The sequence below is a fragment of the Otolemur garnettii genome, unplaced genomic scaffold (assembly GCF_000181295.1).
Source record: "Otolemur garnettii isolate 467f Iridium unplaced genomic scaffold, OtoGar3 scaffold00250, whole genome shotgun sequence".
NCBI classification, from domain to species: domain Eukaryota; kingdom Metazoa; phylum Chordata; class Mammalia; order Primates; family Galagidae; genus Otolemur; species Otolemur garnettii.
Genome location: NW_003852645.1, coordinates 634,290 through 651,956, shown reverse-complemented (window position 1 = coordinate 651,956; position 17,667 = coordinate 634,290). Strand labels below are relative to the sequence as shown.

The 17,667-nt window shown below is 48.7% G+C and overlaps 1 protein-coding gene across 6 annotated transcripts in view; it reads right to left on the bottom strand.

Moving 5' to 3' along the window:
- RIMBP2 (RIMS binding protein 2) overlaps positions 1 to 17,667 on the bottom strand; it is a 65,724-nt gene that overhangs the window by 24,667 nt on the left and 23,390 nt on the right. For all 6 annotated transcript variants that reach the window (XM_023508484.1, XM_023508481.1, XM_023508482.1 and 3 more), the window contains 6 exons: positions 15,843 to 15,952; positions 14,176 to 14,988; positions 10,194 to 10,345; positions 8,510 to 8,965; positions 6,760 to 6,906; positions 1,435 to 1,593 (listed from right to left, as the gene is read on the bottom strand). In XM_023508484.1, the coding sequence (XP_023364252.1) occupies positions 1,435 to 1,593; positions 6,760 to 6,906; positions 8,510 to 8,965; positions 10,194 to 10,345; positions 14,176 to 14,988; positions 15,843 to 15,952 (1,837 nt within the window). The remainder of the gene's footprint in view (positions 1 to 1,434; positions 1,594 to 6,759; positions 6,907 to 8,509; positions 8,966 to 10,193; positions 10,346 to 14,175; positions 14,989 to 15,842; positions 15,953 to 17,667) is intronic.

The window sequence follows — 17,667 nt, the reverse complement described above, 5'->3', positions numbered from 1 at the left end:
AGAACACGGTAGTGAGCCTGCCACCATCTCGGCTACCCTCCTGCCTGTGATCCCTACACTGCTGTGTCTAAGAGGCTGGGCCAGGTGGCCTTGTAGACAACCTGCTTGCTCTCTGGGTCTCCTCCCAAGGACATAAGATGACTTTTTATTTCTTTGCTAAACTATTCTCAGGAAGCACCACCCCAGGATCTTCCTCCCTCAAAAGGAAAAGCATCAAGCACATCAGAAGAGCAGGTGCATGCCTCGCCCTGCACATGAGCACTTCCAGGTAGCTCTTGGTTCTGAGGCACAGTATGGGGAGCTGCGGGGGGCAAGGGGGTTGTCAGGTTGGACCTCTCGGGAAACGCCAGGTGCATCCTGCTCATTGGTGCTACCCAGGGAGCTGATGGATAGGGAGGAGCCACTAGGAATGGCATACAAGCTGCAACCACGCAAGCTTTGCATAGGGAGCTGGCATGTTCTTTGGTGACAAGACATCCCCAAGGCCCTGCTAGAGGCCTCTGCTGGGAGAACATAGGTCAGTCTGTCTATGCAAGTGGGTGCTGAGAGGGTCAGATTTGGATGTGCCTCTGTCCACCATTCAAAGTGCACGGCTCTGTGTTCCTAGAGAAGTGTGCTACCAGAGGCTTCACCCCCAGCAGGAGTTTCCTCTCCAAGACCTCTTTCATTTTGAAAACCTAAGAAGGTCCTACTAGTGGCCTGGCCCTTTGTCTGTCTCCCTCACCAGATTAGGAGCTGCTGGAGGACAGGGGCTGCCCTGCAACCTGGTGCAGGGCCTGTGCACAGAGGTGGTTGGGCACTGTTGCTCCATGGAGCCGGAACACACTGCCCATCAGCAGCAGCAGCAAGGAAGGAAGGTAGGTCACCAGATCAAGGGGAACCCGACCTGCCAGGCTTAAGGTAGCTTCCCCTGGGAGGGAGGCATGCCAGGGCCTAGTGGGAGATGGTCTTTGCAAGACAATGAACCCGCCAGCCTGGCCATGAGGGGCTCATGTGACTAGTCCATGGGACCACCATCCCAACCCAGCCTTCCCTTGACCTCACCGAGCTTGTCCTATGCCTGCCTCCCTCTGAAGGGATCTTGCACAGCTCCCCAGCCCACCACGCTCCCTGTCTCAGGGCTGACTCAGAGGTTGCTTCTCTCCAGGATGAGACCCGCTGCTGGGGTGGAGTTGCCTTTGTTCTATTCCTCCCACTTCAACTCCTGACTGGGCCCCCTGAAGGGCACCACGAGGCCTCCTCCAAACTGGGAGACACAGCTAACTCCTGAATGCAAATTCAATAGTGAGCAAGAAGCAAATCCAAATCCAGGGGCTGCTGGTTGGGCCGCGAGGCCCTCTGGAACCAGCCATACCAGCCCCAGCAAAGGGACAAGGATGGAACTGCTCTGGGACTATGTGGAGGGCCCTGAGTGCCCTCCCCTTGGCCACTGACCTTGAGGGCATTGTGGGATGTGCCGCTGGGCCGCCTCCGACCCCCATCTTCCAGCTGCATTTCTGAATAGAGTTCTTCCTCGTCTTCCTCCATGATGTCTGAGAGGTCAGACCCCCGGCTGCTCTCAGTGTGGTACTCATCACCATGGCAACAGTGGGGCTGGGGGCCAAGAAGAGGGAATGTCAACTCAGCTCCAGAAGGCTCCCCTGGTGTCCTAAAGGTCCCTTCTTTTTTCTTCTCTAGCTCTTGGAGCTCAATGTCTAGAGACATGTACAGGTATGTGTGGGCACTACTCATCTAGGGTGAGGAGAATAAGGCCTGGAAAGAGGATGTGCCCCTCTGAGCCATGCCACGAGTTAGAATAGCAGATGGGACAGATGAGGGTCCCCTAATTCCCGCAGGCACAGAAACACTTGGGCTCTAGTCAAGACAGAACTCCCCCTGGGGCTCATGAGACATGCACACAAAAAGCTCCACTTCTGGGCACCCTTAGCTTCTCCAACTTAGTGGCTAGACAAAGGCTTGAGCCAGAAGTTTGTGACTCAGATAATTTGTTTTGACTCAGATTGTGCATTACATATGAATGTTGGTGGCTGGGGGGGTGAGGGGGTGGTTATAGTGGGTGTATGGACACCACGACCAGAAAGGACTGGGGGGTACAGAAAGAACCAGGCACCCATGGACTCAGCCTGGTCTGGTGGGGGGTAGAAACCTCCATGAAGGCTGCATGCCTCCCCACACCAGAGGAAGGTGGTGACAGGAGAAGGCTGAGACAGAGCAAAAGGTTTCACCAAATGTCTGTTTTAAGATTAAGAGGATACTTGCTAACATGCCACCTTTGAGATCCTGGCAGCAGCTCTGGCAGTGATGGTGCCACTTGAGTTCAGCAGCCATTAACTTGAGTGTTTAAAGCAAAATAAGTCCCAGCAACTCAAACCACACACTCTGACGAGCTCAGACTTATGAATGTGACACATCCATAAAGATACTCTGGTTTACTCCATGGTGCTGATTAAGAACAGTTTATTTTGCTGGTAGGCACAAGATAAATGGAGTTAATAGCATTCTGTGACACATTCATTAAAAATACCCGGGTTTCAATGACTAACCTAGGTAAAGATATATAAACACTTGCAGTCACAGCAAGTTGGCTGGCATCTGCTCAGGGGTGTGCATAAGCTCAGCAGAGCATTCCCCTGCTCTGCACCCATAAGGAGGTGGTCAGAGTGTCTCGGCTGAGCAGTCCACAACCTTAGCATTTGAGCTACTTGGCCCTAATCTTCTTGATAGGGGCCAAGTGGAAGACATAAAAGTGAACTGAATTTAAACAAAGATCAGACTGGCTTTCAGGAGGTTTTCCACGGCAGACAGGGAGGAAGTCCCCAGCATAGCCTCCAGAACATAGCCTCATCCTGTTCAAATCCAATGACGACTTAAAGATGAGTTCGTGGGATGGAAGGGGTTCAGAGACGTCATGTCAGTTCTATGTCCTTAGAAGGGTGCTGTGCACAACAGGTGAGCACCATATTAGCAGGCTGTCCAGGCCTTGCTTAAGGTGACCATCTGGTAAGAGATGCAACTGGGGCCAGGGGTCAGGTCTGGGAGGCCTGAGGCTCAAATGCTCCTGCTGCCTCTGCTGACAGAGGACATGGCCTTAGAAATGCCACCCAGAATGTGATTTTCCTTGGGGGACATATGGCCTTGCCCTTCAGTCCACAGTTGAGATGCTGGCAGGTAGATACCCTTTCCTGGGACTGGCACCCAAACAGATGTCCTCAGCCAGCAGCCAGCAGGGGCTGAGATAAAGGTATCCCACGAGGCTTTAAACATCACTATAACAAACTTCAGTCTTGCCGTCCAGCAATCCACTTTTTCTCTGACCAAAATAAAAATCCCAAATGAAATCCCCCACCTAAAAACCTCTTTCCTCTCCTTAGACTTAACAACGGCACACACTTTTAGTTACAAGATAAACAAGTTCTGGGACCTGATGTTCCGTGGGTGTTGATGGATGTGCTGGTGAATTCGACTGGCAGTGTATATACATACCCAGTCATCACATTGTCCCCCTTCAACGTATACGATCTTTGTCTATAAAATGCTTTAAAATAAAAATTGAAGAAGTATCCAATGTACTCAATATGAAGCCAGCAGACAAACTAATACACGCCCACATAAGAGAAAAACTCAATTCCAATTGGTGGGAGGGGGAAGAAGGGAGGAGGACTGGTATGCTCCCACATGCTGGTCACAATGTAAGGGTGTATGGCACATTTCCTGGGTGCAGGACACAACTACAACAGGGACCTTACCTAACAAATGCAAACACTGTAACCTAATCGTTTGTACCCTCATATTAGTCCAAATTTTTTTTAAAAGAGAGGAAAATTAACAGATAACTATATTATATATTGTTATATCAAGCATTTCTCCTTGTCGATTTACCATGAAAGTGCATTTGAAATATTAGGAGAATTAAGGTAACAGCTAACTTCTGCCTTCCTTCCTTCTTTTATTCATTCAACAAATATTGGAGCAACTTGTTATTATGAAATGCTTGTTACAGTCTCTTGCAAAATACCTCTGGCTCTGAAGGCCTCAGTTTCCCTGTGTGTTAATACTGAGAGTTCATTATAAGCCAAATAAGTTGGGTGGTCAACTTACAGAGGTTCTATTGTGTGTGTGCGTATAGTGTGTATATTTATCTCCTTTGAACTCACTATTTAATTACATCATTTTAAAGAAACCATATCAATATAACTAGAAAACAAATATTTTTCGTAAAAATATAAAAACAAAACAATAGGCTTGGCACCCATAGCTCAGTGAGTAAAGCACCGGCCACATATACCGAAGGTGGCAGGTTTGAGCCCAGCCCGGGCCTGCTAAACAACGACAACTGCAACCAATAAAATAGCCGGGCATTGTGGCAGGCACCTATAGTCCCAGCTACTTGGGAGGCTGAGGCAAGAGAATAGCTTAAGCCCAAGAGTTTGAGGTTGCTGTGAGTTGTGACACCACAGCACTCTACCAAGGGCGACAATGAGACTGTCTCAAAAAACGAAACAAAACATAAAGCAATACTACACTGAAACTAGAAAGTGAGACCTGTTTGCTCTTTGTTAAAAATGGAAATAAAACACGTACTAAAGAAATGTTAATCACATATTAAACCCAACTGCAAAGTGAAAAGAATGAGTTCTGTATGTGTCTACACTCAGTTAAAACAATCAGCTCTTGTAGCAGGTGCAGTCATTCAGAACTAGGTGCCCAATAACATAGCCACCAGCCACGTGTGACTGTTTAAATTTAAACTCATCTGCAACTCATTTACAGAAGTAAAAATTGTATGCCCTGGTTGCAAAAGCCATGTTCCAAGGGCTGAGTGGCTCCGTTACTGTGGCTGGCATGTGACAGCTCATCTCAAAACACAACAGTGTCTTGGGTCCCACATGCAGAGAACTGTGCTCTAGCCCCTCCTCTGGACTGACCCTGAGCAGCGAGTCAGAGAACATAAGGACCCACACTTGGGTAGGCAGAGGAATCACGGTTATTGGGAAAGGCACAGAAACAGGAATCCTGTAGACAGAGCCTTTGATCTAATCCTAGCTCTATCATAAAGCCAGCTGTGCAAACTTGAGCAACACACCTCTGGCTCTGAGGGCCTCAGTTTCTCTGTGTATTAAAACTGAGAGCTCACTGTGTGCCAGGTGTGTGCCATGTGCTCTATAGCACACGCGAAGCCGAGTCCGGTCAGTGTTACAGCAGCAGACAGCGCTGGTCCACATTCGTTGTAGGCTAATTCACACATTGCCCGCCCCCACCCCCAGAAGTCATATGTTGAAACCCTAACTACTGATTTGGAGTTAGGATCTTTAAAGAGGTGATTGAGATTAAATAAGGTCATGAGGGTACAACCCTGAACCAATACATTTTCCTTAGAAAAAGAAGACAAGACACCAGGGATATGCACAGAAAAAAGGCCATGGGAGGTCACAGGGAGAAGCCAAAGAGAGGCCTCAGGAGACAAGCACCCTCCTAGCACCTTGCTCTTGGATTTCTAACCTCAGTACAGTGAGAAAAAGTTCTGTTGTCCAAGCCACCTGGTCTGTGTACAACAGTCAACAGGAAATCTCATTTTTCTTCCTGTATTACCAGACGTGGGTGCATCCGGGTGCCCAGCACCAAGGGAATGAATCTTTGTCGGTAAGGCATTTGCAGGAACCCAGTTCCCATGGGAGTAGGGGGCATGTGACCTCAGTCTACTCAGGGAGAGGCAGTGGGACATCCGATTGGATGGAAGCCTGACACACACACACCCCCATTTCCTTTTTCCTTGGAGTTCTGTCACGTAAGAGTATGATAACTGGGCCTGCAGCAGCCACTTTCTGACCATGAGAGAAAGGCCAAGAGAAGGAAGAGACAGAACCCTGACACAAATGAGCAGCTGAGTTGACCTTGCAGCCTCCTAGTGCAGACTTCTGACTTAGGGTGATTAAATATCTTTGTCATCTTAGTCACGGTTAGCAGGGCATTCTGTATCTTATGCTAAAATTAATGCAAATAGATTTAAGCTTACAGATGAAGACCCTCACTCAGAGGAGCTGGTGGCTTGACGACATGCGGTGCTGGGACCAGCAGGGGCAGAGCTGGGAGGTGACTCCAGGTCTGTGGGACCCCAAGCCCCCTCCCTGTCTGGCCGTGAAGGTACCTTGCTGTAGAAGTAAGTACCTCCAAGTAGGAGGGCATTGGGTGATCCAGGCTCTTGGCTATTCCAGTCACTCCTTTGTCTAATTTCAGTGCTTCCCACCATTCAGGCGCATTTCCATTACAATACACGGGATCAGACAGCCTCCAGATCAGCAGAATGTGTGACTCCTGAGCCTCCCTCTGATGGGAGGATGCCAACTGTTTAATTCTGAGTCTCCCATGATGCTTAGTACAGAACAGATGTCCAAAAAATATCTGCCCAATTCATGGAAGCAAATACACAAATGGTAGGTTTTGCCTAAATGGAGAACAGGGGGTACATGGGGGCTACCCAGGACTGACCCCCAAAACTGGACACCAGCAGGGAGGGATAGGGGAGGATGGAAGCCTCACATTCAGATTTTTGAAATTGTCCCCAAACAAGGTTATATACAGGCATAGTTAAGCATAAACTTTAAAAATCTAGTGTGAATGTCGTGACCCACGTTGACATCTCTCCACCTCTCTCATGTACCCAACAGTGTCCAGGAAGTCCCTTTCTCTCTCGATTTCCAAGAGACCTGTCCCAAGCTGCTGTCCCGCAGGACTTGATGACATGGGCCAAACAGTGCTCACCTGCTTGCCGAGTTCAGACCCTTTCAGGAAGTCATCCACAGAGGCCCCTCTCCTCTTGATGTCAGGGGAGTCGTAGCCGTCCTCCTCGTCTGAGGGGGCGTAGTGCCCTGCGCTGCTCCTTTCTAGGAAGATGCTCCTTTTCTCTAACTTGGAAAGAGAAAGGAGATGCAGGGCTGAGCGCTCAGCAGGGGCCAGAAGAGCCCCCAGAGCCCCCTCAGTCATGCCGGCCCCACTGCTGGCACAGCTCCTTCCACTCGCCAAGCCCAGCAGCGCCGCCCCTCAAGCTGGCTGAGCACCCACTCCTTGTCCCAGGGCTCCCCACTCTGTTTAGGTAGCTGTGGGATAGCAGGCACCCCACACTCAGCCAAGTCATTTTTGCTCAAGGTGATACATGGACATAAATGAAAATCCCATCCCCCTCCATTCACCACCTGGGCCCGACTTTTAATTTTATCAATTAACATTTTCTGGAAACTTGGAAGTATCTGCTTTCTCTCTAGCCCTGTACAAGAGACAGCACCATGCTGTCCTACCCCCAGGGCCTCTGTGAGGGCCTAATAGGGAGGAGTAATGGCCACACATAAAAAGGCAGAGGAGCAATGCTTCTGCCACCCCCTTCTTCCCTGGGCTCCACCCAAAATCACCAACTCCCAAGATCAAGGCCTGGGGCTCCAGTGAGCCTATCAGAGCCATGATGAATTTGTACATTCTGAAGAGCTTCCTTTAGTCAAAGGTAACAATTTCATGTTGTTCATTTTAGGTGATAGTGGCCAATGTTGAACAAATTCAGAGATTTCACAAAAAAGTCTGAATGTTTGATTTTTCAAGGAGCACTAGGGCACTGCCTGTCCAGATGCACCCAGAAGGCCAGGGCCAGGGCCAGGGAAGCCCTGGGAAGCCGCTGTTCATTCTCTGTCCTCCCTGATGTCACCTATGATGCTTGGCTCCATCCTCTTGGGGTGTGGTGCCCAGAAGTGGACTGTGTCCCAGCTCAACATAGCCATCTCTCCAGGGGTCACCATCCTAGTGAGGCCTCACAGGCTGCCCAGGGGGTGCTGAGGGCCCTGACCAGGGGCTGTGCTGCTGCCTCCAAGGTAGAAACTTGGGCTCCCCACAAATAAGAGGGAGGAGGCTTGTCCCAGGCATGGAGGGGTACATGGTCTGGCTGAGGTCCTACCCCCCCCCCCAAGTCCTAGGTGGGAAGCATCACTTAATAGGAGATTCTTACAACTTCATATCTCATTTTACACATCAGGTTGAATACGGCCCTACCAGGATCCAAACGCTCCTGCCCTGCTTGACCCTGAAACTCTCCCATTACAGGCATGTGGATATGCACATGTGTATCTGTGTATATCCCTATATAGGCAAGTATGTGTAAAGATATGTAATATCTACATGTGTCTGCATACACACACATGCCCCAGCCAGGACTCAGGAGGACAGGTCCCTCCCTGGCAGACCCTCAGATGCCATAGCACCAACCAGAGCCCCTCATGGCTTTGTCTCATCTGCTCTCTAAGGCAGGCCCCGGCATTTCCTCAGTTGTCTGGGACTAAATGCAACTCAGTCCACCCAGGACCAGGCACAAGACATGGTCCCAAAGGAAAGTCCAAGAGGAGGGTGCTCAGCCCCTGCCCAACAAGCCTGCAAGGCAGTGCTCATGCATGTACTGTTGGCTGCCCCCTGGGTTCAAGGACAGAATCCACTCCAGCATTAGAGGGGCCACTGAAGGGGAAACCCAGCTTACCCTGCTGCTCTCGGCCACTCTCTGAGCAGCTTCCCGGGCCATGGCCTTGGCGACAGAGGTGGACACTGGGGCCCCCTGCGGCTGTGGCAGGATCCGGCTGGGCGAGGGTGACCGTCTCCCTGAGCCAGGCAGCCCCGGCGGTTCCAATGTGTGCCCATGCACAGGGGCGTGGGTGCGGCCCTGCTCCCAGGAATCATCCACTGTGGCGTGGGGACCCAAGTGTTCATCTTTGGTATCTGGGGCCCCAACACTGGCTAGTGGCTTTGCTGCAGGAGCAGTCCTTGGGTGTGGGGGTGGGGACACCAGGAGGCCAGGTGGAATGGCAGCAATGCAAGAGTCCACCGACTCCCCCTGCGCAGAGAGGGTGCGCACAGTCACGCCCTTGGCCTCCAGGCTGCGTAGCCGCATGAGCTCCACTGTTGTGCTGTCTGCCGTGGGGAAGATGACTTCAGCCACCTGCACAGAAAGAGTCGGCTTACAGCCTGCTGGCCGGCCCCCAGCAAGGCCCCATGGCCAACTGGGCCAGCCACAGCCCAGTGCAGCCACACTGCATGGCGTGGGGGCCTCAACGGGCTGGCAAAGTTTAGAACAGCTGACCTGCAGTACCATTCATCTCCCATATTCTGGACCCACTCAGAATAGATGCAGGGGCCACAGAGGTGTCTGACATTGAGTTTACCACCCTGGGCAGAGGCCGACATGGGCCCTGAGGGCTGAAGCCTGTCCTGGAGGCTTCCTATGTCGCAGGGCACAGAGGGAAGAGCCAAGAGCCCACAGGAGGTGGTTGGGGCAGCCAGAGGCCACTCAGGGGTACTGAGATTCTTCCCAAAGGGGAGGCTGGTGGAGACCAAGAGGCACAGAAGCTTTCTCAAGTCTTCCCCAAGGGTGACGCTTCTGCTTCCGGATAGGCAGGAATGGAGGACTGCCATGTGGGTCCCCTCCACTGAGCACTGGGATGCCCCTGTTTCTTGGCATCAAGGCCTAGTCACCTATTCAAACTCTGCAGTGTTTCCAAGGAGGGACTCACGTTTGGCCATTGGTAACATCTTGCTTACGACTGGTCTATTGAAATTAATAAGCCAGGCACTGATGGGGAAGGCTCTGATATTGGAATACTTGAAGGAGGTGAATTTTTTTTTTTTGAGACAGATTCCCACTTTAATGCCCTGGTAGAGTGCCATGGTGTCATCACTCACAGCAACCTCAAAGTCCTGGGTTCCCGCAATCCTCGTGCCTCAGCCTCCTGAGTAGCGGGGACTGCAGGTACCTGCCACAAAGCTTGGCTAGTTTTTAGAGATGGGGTTTCGATCTTGCTCATACTGGTCTCGAACTCCTGACCTCAAGGGATCCACCTGCCTGAGCCTCTCAGAGTATTAGGATTAGAGGTGTGAGCCTGGAGATGAATTTTTAAATATTGGGTAGAGAAAAAAAATGCCAGGAGCTCAGCAAGAAGGAGAGAGAAGCAAGAAGCTCAGTAAGGGGAGAGAGAGAGAGAAAATGCTAGAAAGGAGGAAGGGGCCCAAAATGGATGAAGAAATCCCAATATACAGATGTGTTCTAGCTGGAAGGGTGGGGCCTGAGGATGCTCCAAGAATCACCCCTCACCTGTCTCCCCTGAGCACACATCTTCAGACCCTGCTGCACTTAGACACTAAGTGCTCACACCCCTCAGAGCCAGACTTACCCTCTGCCCCTTTGCGTACACGCCATAGCCAGTAACATTGGCTCCATTGGACAACCCAGTGGGAGTCAGCACAGGTGGTTTCCAGGAGACCTGGATGGTGGCCGGGCTGGCCCCAGCTTGGATGGTGACATCTTGTGGGGGGGCTGGAGGACCTGGGAGGGGGTAAGAAGGAATGGATGTTTGCAGGGTCTGGCTCGGCAGACGCGCTATTAGATGTGCTCTGCCTGTACCGCTGGTATGAGACCAAAAGAGCCTCCAGGGAGGAAGAGTAGAAGAGATGGAGATCTGAAGGCTAGCCAGAAATGGGGGTGGGGGGAGCATCAGTTACCAGGGTGCATAGCTGCAATTTTTTTTAAACTCAGCATTTATTCATCCTTTTCTGGGAAATGCGATCCCAAATCGTCTCTGTGGAGCCACCTCCTCACCTGCTCTCAGTCTGTGTGGCCGGACCACCACCCCAGATCTACAAAACACACATTCTTTTCAAACACGTCTGAAATATTCACCAAAGTAGACCACAGACAGGGTCAGTGTCAATACATTTCAAGTGACTGAACTCATACAGAAGAGGTTGTCTGATCACAAAAGAATTAAACGTATACCAGTAGTAGTAATGTATTTTTTTAACCCTCAAATATTTAGAAATTAATTAACCTATTTGTAAATAAAGTATTTTTTTTAAAAAGGGCTCCTATGGAAAATTAGAAACTATCTTAAATTGCATGATAATGGAAGAAAATATACTATATATTATCGGCTACAGGTAAAGCACTGCTTTAATGGAAACTTACTAGTTTAACTTATTTATATGAAAAGGACAGCTAGAGTAGCTAGAATAGAAAAGTATGTTGAGTCCAAAATAGAAAAAAAAGAATAGGAATGGAAATCAAGAATAGAATAGTATGTTGAGTTTAAATAGAAAAAAAAGAATATGAATGGAAATCAAGATACCAAATAAAAAATTCAACCAAAAAATATCTTGAAAAAATTCAACCTAAAAGATATCTGAAAACATTAACAAAATAATAAATTCGTATCAAAAATAACAATGCATAACTTACAAATAAGAATTCAAGAGGAAACCTAACTATAAATCTAAAGAAATTTAAAGAATAATATAGTAATACTATAAATAATTTTATAAGAATAAATTAGGTAATTTTGTTGAAATAGAGACATTCCTTAAAAAACACACCAAGCCAGACAAACGAGGAAATAGAAAATCCCCAAACTTTGTATCTATTAAGTAAACTGAACTTGTAATTTTAAAACATTTCCACAAAGAAAACTCCAGGTCCAGATGGTTTTCCTGGTGAATCCTATTAAACATAGGAGTTGAGTAACACTGATAAAACTAAACTCCTTCAGATACCAGCAGATGACGGAACACCCCAGTTCATTTATGAATCCAGCACAGCCCTGTTACCAAAACCAAAAGTCACTGTAAGAAACTAATATTAGAAACTAATATTCTTCATGAAGGCAGATGTAAGAATCCTCAACAAAATATTAGCAAGTCTAGTCCAGCTATATACATATATATATATATATATACACACACACACACAGAATACATCAGGATTAAGTGGGCTTCAATCCTAGACATGCAAAATTGACTTGGAATTTCAAAGTAATGTAATTAACTGAAATTAATTGAAAAAATACAGTAGAATCTCTAAAATGACCACCCAAGGGACTGTAACAAGCTCCTCACATATGGAGGTCAACGTAAGGAACTAGGTCTACTTACTGGTACATACATGTGGTGCATATCTGATCTATGAAAATTAGGTCAACTTAGGGAGGTGGTCAGCTATGGAGGTACTGCTGTATTTATGTCTTGACAGATAGGAAAAAAGTACCTGCAAAAATTTCATCCACTCTTTTTTTTTTTTGTAGAGACAGTCTTACTTTACTGCCCTTGGTAGAGTGCTATGGTGACACAGCTCAAAGAAACCTCCAACTCCTGGGCTTAGGTGATTCTCCTGCCTCAGCCTCCCAAGTAGCAGGGACTACAGGCACCCGCCACAACACCTGGCTATTTTTTTGTTGCAGTTTGGCCGGGGCCAGGTTCAAACCCACCACCCTTGTTATATGGGGCCGACACCCTACCCACTGAGCCACAGGCACCGCCCTTCATCCACACTCTTGATAAAAACTCTCAGCAAACTAGGAATAGAAAGAAACTTCCATAATCCAATAAAGGTCATTCACGGTAACTTTACAAGCAACATCATGGTTACTGGTGAAATAGTAACCATTTCCTCCAGATTCTTTATTTGTAATAGCGGGAAACAAGTCAATAGAACAAAACAAAGCAACTTTGGTGTTTTCTTACTATAAAATTCAGTAATGAAAATCAAAAACTCTCTGTAGCTACACAAGACAGTGTGGACACCACGGTACATTTCTGGGTGTGTCTGTGCAGGTGATTCTGGGAGAGACCTGTGCATGAACTGATCACTTGGAGACATAGATGGTCCTTCCCAAGACAGATGTATCTCCTCCTGGCTCTGTTACTGTGGGGGCCCTGACCAATAGGAGACCATGCACCAGTGTACAGGAACAGCACACGTGTCCTGGCAATACCTAAGTTCATCTGCGGGGGAGTGGGAGAACATGTGATGTGATTTGAGCATAAACTCTAGCAAATGCTTGCTTCCCTCTGACACTGGCACATCCCTTCAGGTCACTTGCTATCCTGGACACTCCATGGGACCTGCCCTCCACTCCCTTATGCCAAAGACCTTCCCTTGTGCCCAGTATCTCCCTATCTCAGTGTCAGCCTCTTTGGGAGCCTCTTCTACTGTCCCCAGGGATGTGCTCCTCTGCTCCTTCTGAGTCCCCATGGAGTTCTTGTCCCCAGCACTGAGCACAGGCTCTACAATCAGCTCCAGTGAACAGAAGGTCCTCCCCATCCCAGTAGCTGGCAGTCAGGCAGAAAATCAAAAGTCACCATGTAACACACATGTACTGGCCCTTCAGACTTTAGTTTCTGCTCAGACAAGCCTTCCTGCCAGCCTGTGACACCAGGGGCTTGGGCCTGAGCACAAGGACGTACAATCTGCCTTGCACACTAAGAAGCCAACCTTGCATTAGATGAGTTACTGATTCACATATAAATGATGCGGGAGGAAAAAACTAAATAGTTTGTAAAGTGACTGACAAATTCATCTGGGACAGGGCTGGATTAATTATAAAACACAAAAGAGACATCTACCAAGGAAGGTGTGGGAACAAGTGCTTCCAAGGGAAGTGTGGGACTCTCACATGGTGAGGGAGGGCCTTAAAGGAGCCCAGCTGTGCCCTGGAATACTGTCTCCGAAACGACCCCTGCTCTTCCGCAGGGTGTTCAGGCTTCAGTCACTGCCTAGAAAGGCTGTGAGTCTGGGACCCAGCAATGATCACAACAGACAATCAGAGTTAGGCCATAGCAGGGTCCACATTTCACTCTCTCTGGGTACCACTTCCCTGGGAAAGGGAGGGTAGTAGAGTTGGGGATTGCAGTTCTCATTGTCAGAGTGCCCAGGCCCCCAGGTCACTTCTGTAATGGGACTTCATTTCTTCTAGATAATCCATATAAATATGCTTTAAAAAAATAGAAAGAATGAGAAAGAAACAATTCTAAGAGGGGTGTGGGTTTTCCCACCCCTCTTCTGCTCCAGGAACACATGTTCAAGGGAGAACATGGTATGGAAGATGTCACTCTTCTGTCCCCTGGGAGGGACTCATTTTCCCCATCTTTTATTGGATGATAAAAGTGCTGAAAGAAATATGATCAACCACCTGTCTGGTACTCCCCCACTCAAACACACCTGTACACCCTGACTGGCTCGTGTGCTTCCTGGGTGGCTCTAAGGCATTTCAAGGGTGGTTTGGGTGGCATGCGGGTCCCCTGTGTACTCTCACCCCTGCTCCCCACGTGCAGGCCAATGCCCAGTGTCCTCTCCCTCAGGGACCCCACGGAAGGACACAGGCTCACCTGCGGGCAATGTGGAGAACTCCACGGAGGCCTCCTTCTTCTCCCTCTGCTCCAGCGGCAGCTGCCACGGCATCTGGTGGGGCTTGGCCAGGACCCGCACCTTGTAGGCCATGTTGGGCCTGAGGTTGGAGAACTGGTACTTGTACCGTGCAGCCTTGACAATGTCGAACTCCTCCTCGTTAAGGAAGATGACGTGGCTGTAGTTGCTATTGGTGGGCAGCCAGGAGAGCTGGGCGGAGACCTGCGTGACATCGTCCACCCGCAGGTGGGAGGGTGCCACCACCACATCCTTGCCCACTAGCAGCGTGCACCGCAGCTCGTCAGAGTTGCCCCTGTTTGTGACACACTGCACAGAGATGCGGTAGGTGCGGGCAGCCGTGTCCAGCTTCTCGATGAGGGCCTTGGTCCTGCTTCCCAGCATGAGACTCATTCGCATCTCCTTGTCTACCAGCACGTTGTAGCTGCTCACGGTTCCCCAGCCCGGCGGTACTGCCGGGGGCTCCCAGCCCACAATGACACTTTTGGCGAGTTGTTTGATGAGGGTGATTTTCCTAGGGTAAGGCACAATGTCTTCTCCAATGTCGTCAATGTTCAGGTCCAGCGTCCCCGCACTGTTGTCCGTGATGCCCGAGTCTATGTGAGTGGGCGAGTGGAGGTCCAGAATGTTCTCCCCCTCCAAGCTGATGCTGGAATGGTTGATGAAGTTCTGGTCCTGTTCATTCCCCAGCGTACTTCCCAACCGAGACTCGTTGTCCTGGACAAAATCCACAAAGTTGGAGGGCACCAAACCCCTCTGCCCATCGAGGAGTTCTCCTGTTGGGTACAAGGACAGGGCCATCACCCAGGTATCAGGCAGGAGCCCTGACCCTGGCAGCACTCTCCCCACCTCTCCCTGATAGGACCATAAGGCAAAGCAACAAGACTGTCCTGGGATTCCTCAGCTCATCACGGAATCCACCCAAATGTCACCTCCACACCCACAATCTAAAATAACCTGATCCACCTTCCTCTATCACCCAGTGTGGTTTTCCCCATAACGCTCATGGTGGTCTGAAACCATCTGGTTCATTTATCTGTATACGTATGCTAACTCCCCCTCCCGGCTAGGGTAACACTCCACCATAGCGAGGACCTCACAACTTGGATGCCCATCCTCAAGCTAAGAAAGCGACAACAGGAGAGGCCTTTTGGCGGGAGGGCTAGTGTCTCCTGAGTTCACATCATGAGAGGGGACCCAAGAGACTGATGAGGCAGGACACAGGACTGACCCCTAAGTTAACAACAGAGCCTCACAGCCATGGGATCTTTCTCTGTAACTTCCAGAAGCCACTCTTGTGTGAGGTCCCCTGGAGAGGAACTTGGTCCTATAGAAGAGGACACTGACAAGGAAACCCCAAGGGTCTGGGGGCTGTAAGATGAAAGCAAGAGAGACCCCTTGGAAGCAGAGGGTCCGTCAGCCCCGCATATATGCAAATAGCTGCCGGAAAGCTCTGTGGAGACTGACACGCCAGAACACGCACGGAGTCCGCTGGCAGATAGAAATTGGAAATGCTGCTCAGCTTTCTTGCTGGTCATCTAAAGGAGGGGGGGACCAGGAACTCTGGCGAGTGGGTAAGGAGCGGAGCAGAGGCCCAGGAACCCAGCACACGTCAGGGCCCCGCAGAGACCTTCATAGAACCCATCCTCGTCCATGTCCCCATAGACGTAGAGGTACTTTCCCGCCGTGAGAGGCAGCTCGGCTTCCGGGTTTTCATTGGGCCCATCGAAGGGGTTGTAGCTAGAGAGAAAAGCACAAGGTCTGCATCAGGGGAACTGGGTGGAGACGCCTGGGACAGTCTAGCAGAGTGCCGGTGGGCACCCTGCTGCTCCCGTGAAACCCTGGCAGTAGCTCGGGATTAGTCAGTCCCCTGCAGGCTGAAAATGCAGCCACTGCTGCTCACACAGACTTAAGACTAATTCTCAGCCCACGTCACATTCTCGGCGTCCCTTCTATCAGATGACATATTTATGATTCTGACACTGTGTTCACATTTGTCTCTTCTACTGTAACTATACATTTCCAAATAAGCAAACATTTAAAAGATCGACCCTGTTATCTTTCAACATGTATCATTTAGTAAAGGCAGAATCACATGGTACCTACTATTTATACATTTTTTCAGCTCATGATACGATATGCTATACTTCTACCTTGAGAAATCCCACGTCATTTCCTTTTTGATGGGTGGACAGTATCCACCCAACAGGTTAACATACTTTTTCAAACCTGTGTCCTCACGTTGGGCATAACGTTGGTGTTTCTTCCAGCTTTTGACAATTACAGCCAGGGTTGCGTCAAATGCCTTTATAAACGTATCTTTGCACGTCTTCATGATTTCTGCCTAATCTAATCCTAAGAAATACATTTGCTTCTCAAAACAATGTACACTTTTAAGGTCTTGGGTATGTGCTATCAAAATGTTCTAAAAATGGGATACTGTCCACCCATCAAAAAGGAAATGACACAGGATTTCTCAAGGTAGAAGTATAGAATGTCATACTATGAGCTGAAAAAAATATATAAACAGTAAGTAGCATATAATTCCACCTTTACTAAATGATACCTGTTGAAAGTAACAGGCTCAATCTTTTTAATATTTGCTTATTAATCTGGAAACGTGTAATTATGGTAGAAGAGACAAATACAAACAAAGTGTCGGAATTTTAGAAAGAGTCATGATTTTACCCTACCCGGCCGGCCCTGTCCCCAGGAGTACAGATGCTCAAGTCCTCAGTGTGTTAGAATTAACATTTTTAAAAGTCAAGGCCAATGTGGAAAATTAAGCACATAACACAAATTCAGATAAATTTGAGACTTTCTAAATAAAAGGCTAAAGAATTTATAATAACAGCAAAGTCCTCAATTAAAAAGATAAATAACATTACTAATAGTTGGAGAAGATAGCCAGAAACTGTGACATGATAATACCAACAGAGTAATGATTCACACATTAATAGTACTAGGCAATTTACTCACACATTCATGTATTATGTTTTATTTGATGGCCACTAAAACTTAGGAAAACAGAGAAGATAGTATTCCCAATTTTAATGGCCAAAGAAAATAAGAAAAGTCATAAGCTATAAAGTGGTAGGGGGGACCTAGATTCCCTATCTCATGTGATTTTAGCCACATCAAATCACTGGGGTCCCTCACTACCAGAGTCCAGAGGTTTATGGACAATCTGACCACATATGCGTCAGCACAGGTGATAATCCACGTAAGGAACAGACTCAGATAAGCCTGGAATGCAAAGCTCAGGGTGGGATGTAAGGGGACAAAGAGTTCCCGAAGTGAGAACAGCATGTGCAAAGGCCCACAGGTAGTGATCAGGGTCATCTAAGGGAGCTGAGAAGACAAAGGTGCAGGTCCACAGGGGCAACATTGGTTTGGATCTGATCTCAAGAGCCAGCAATACCACAAAATGGACACTACACTTTGCATGTGGCAGC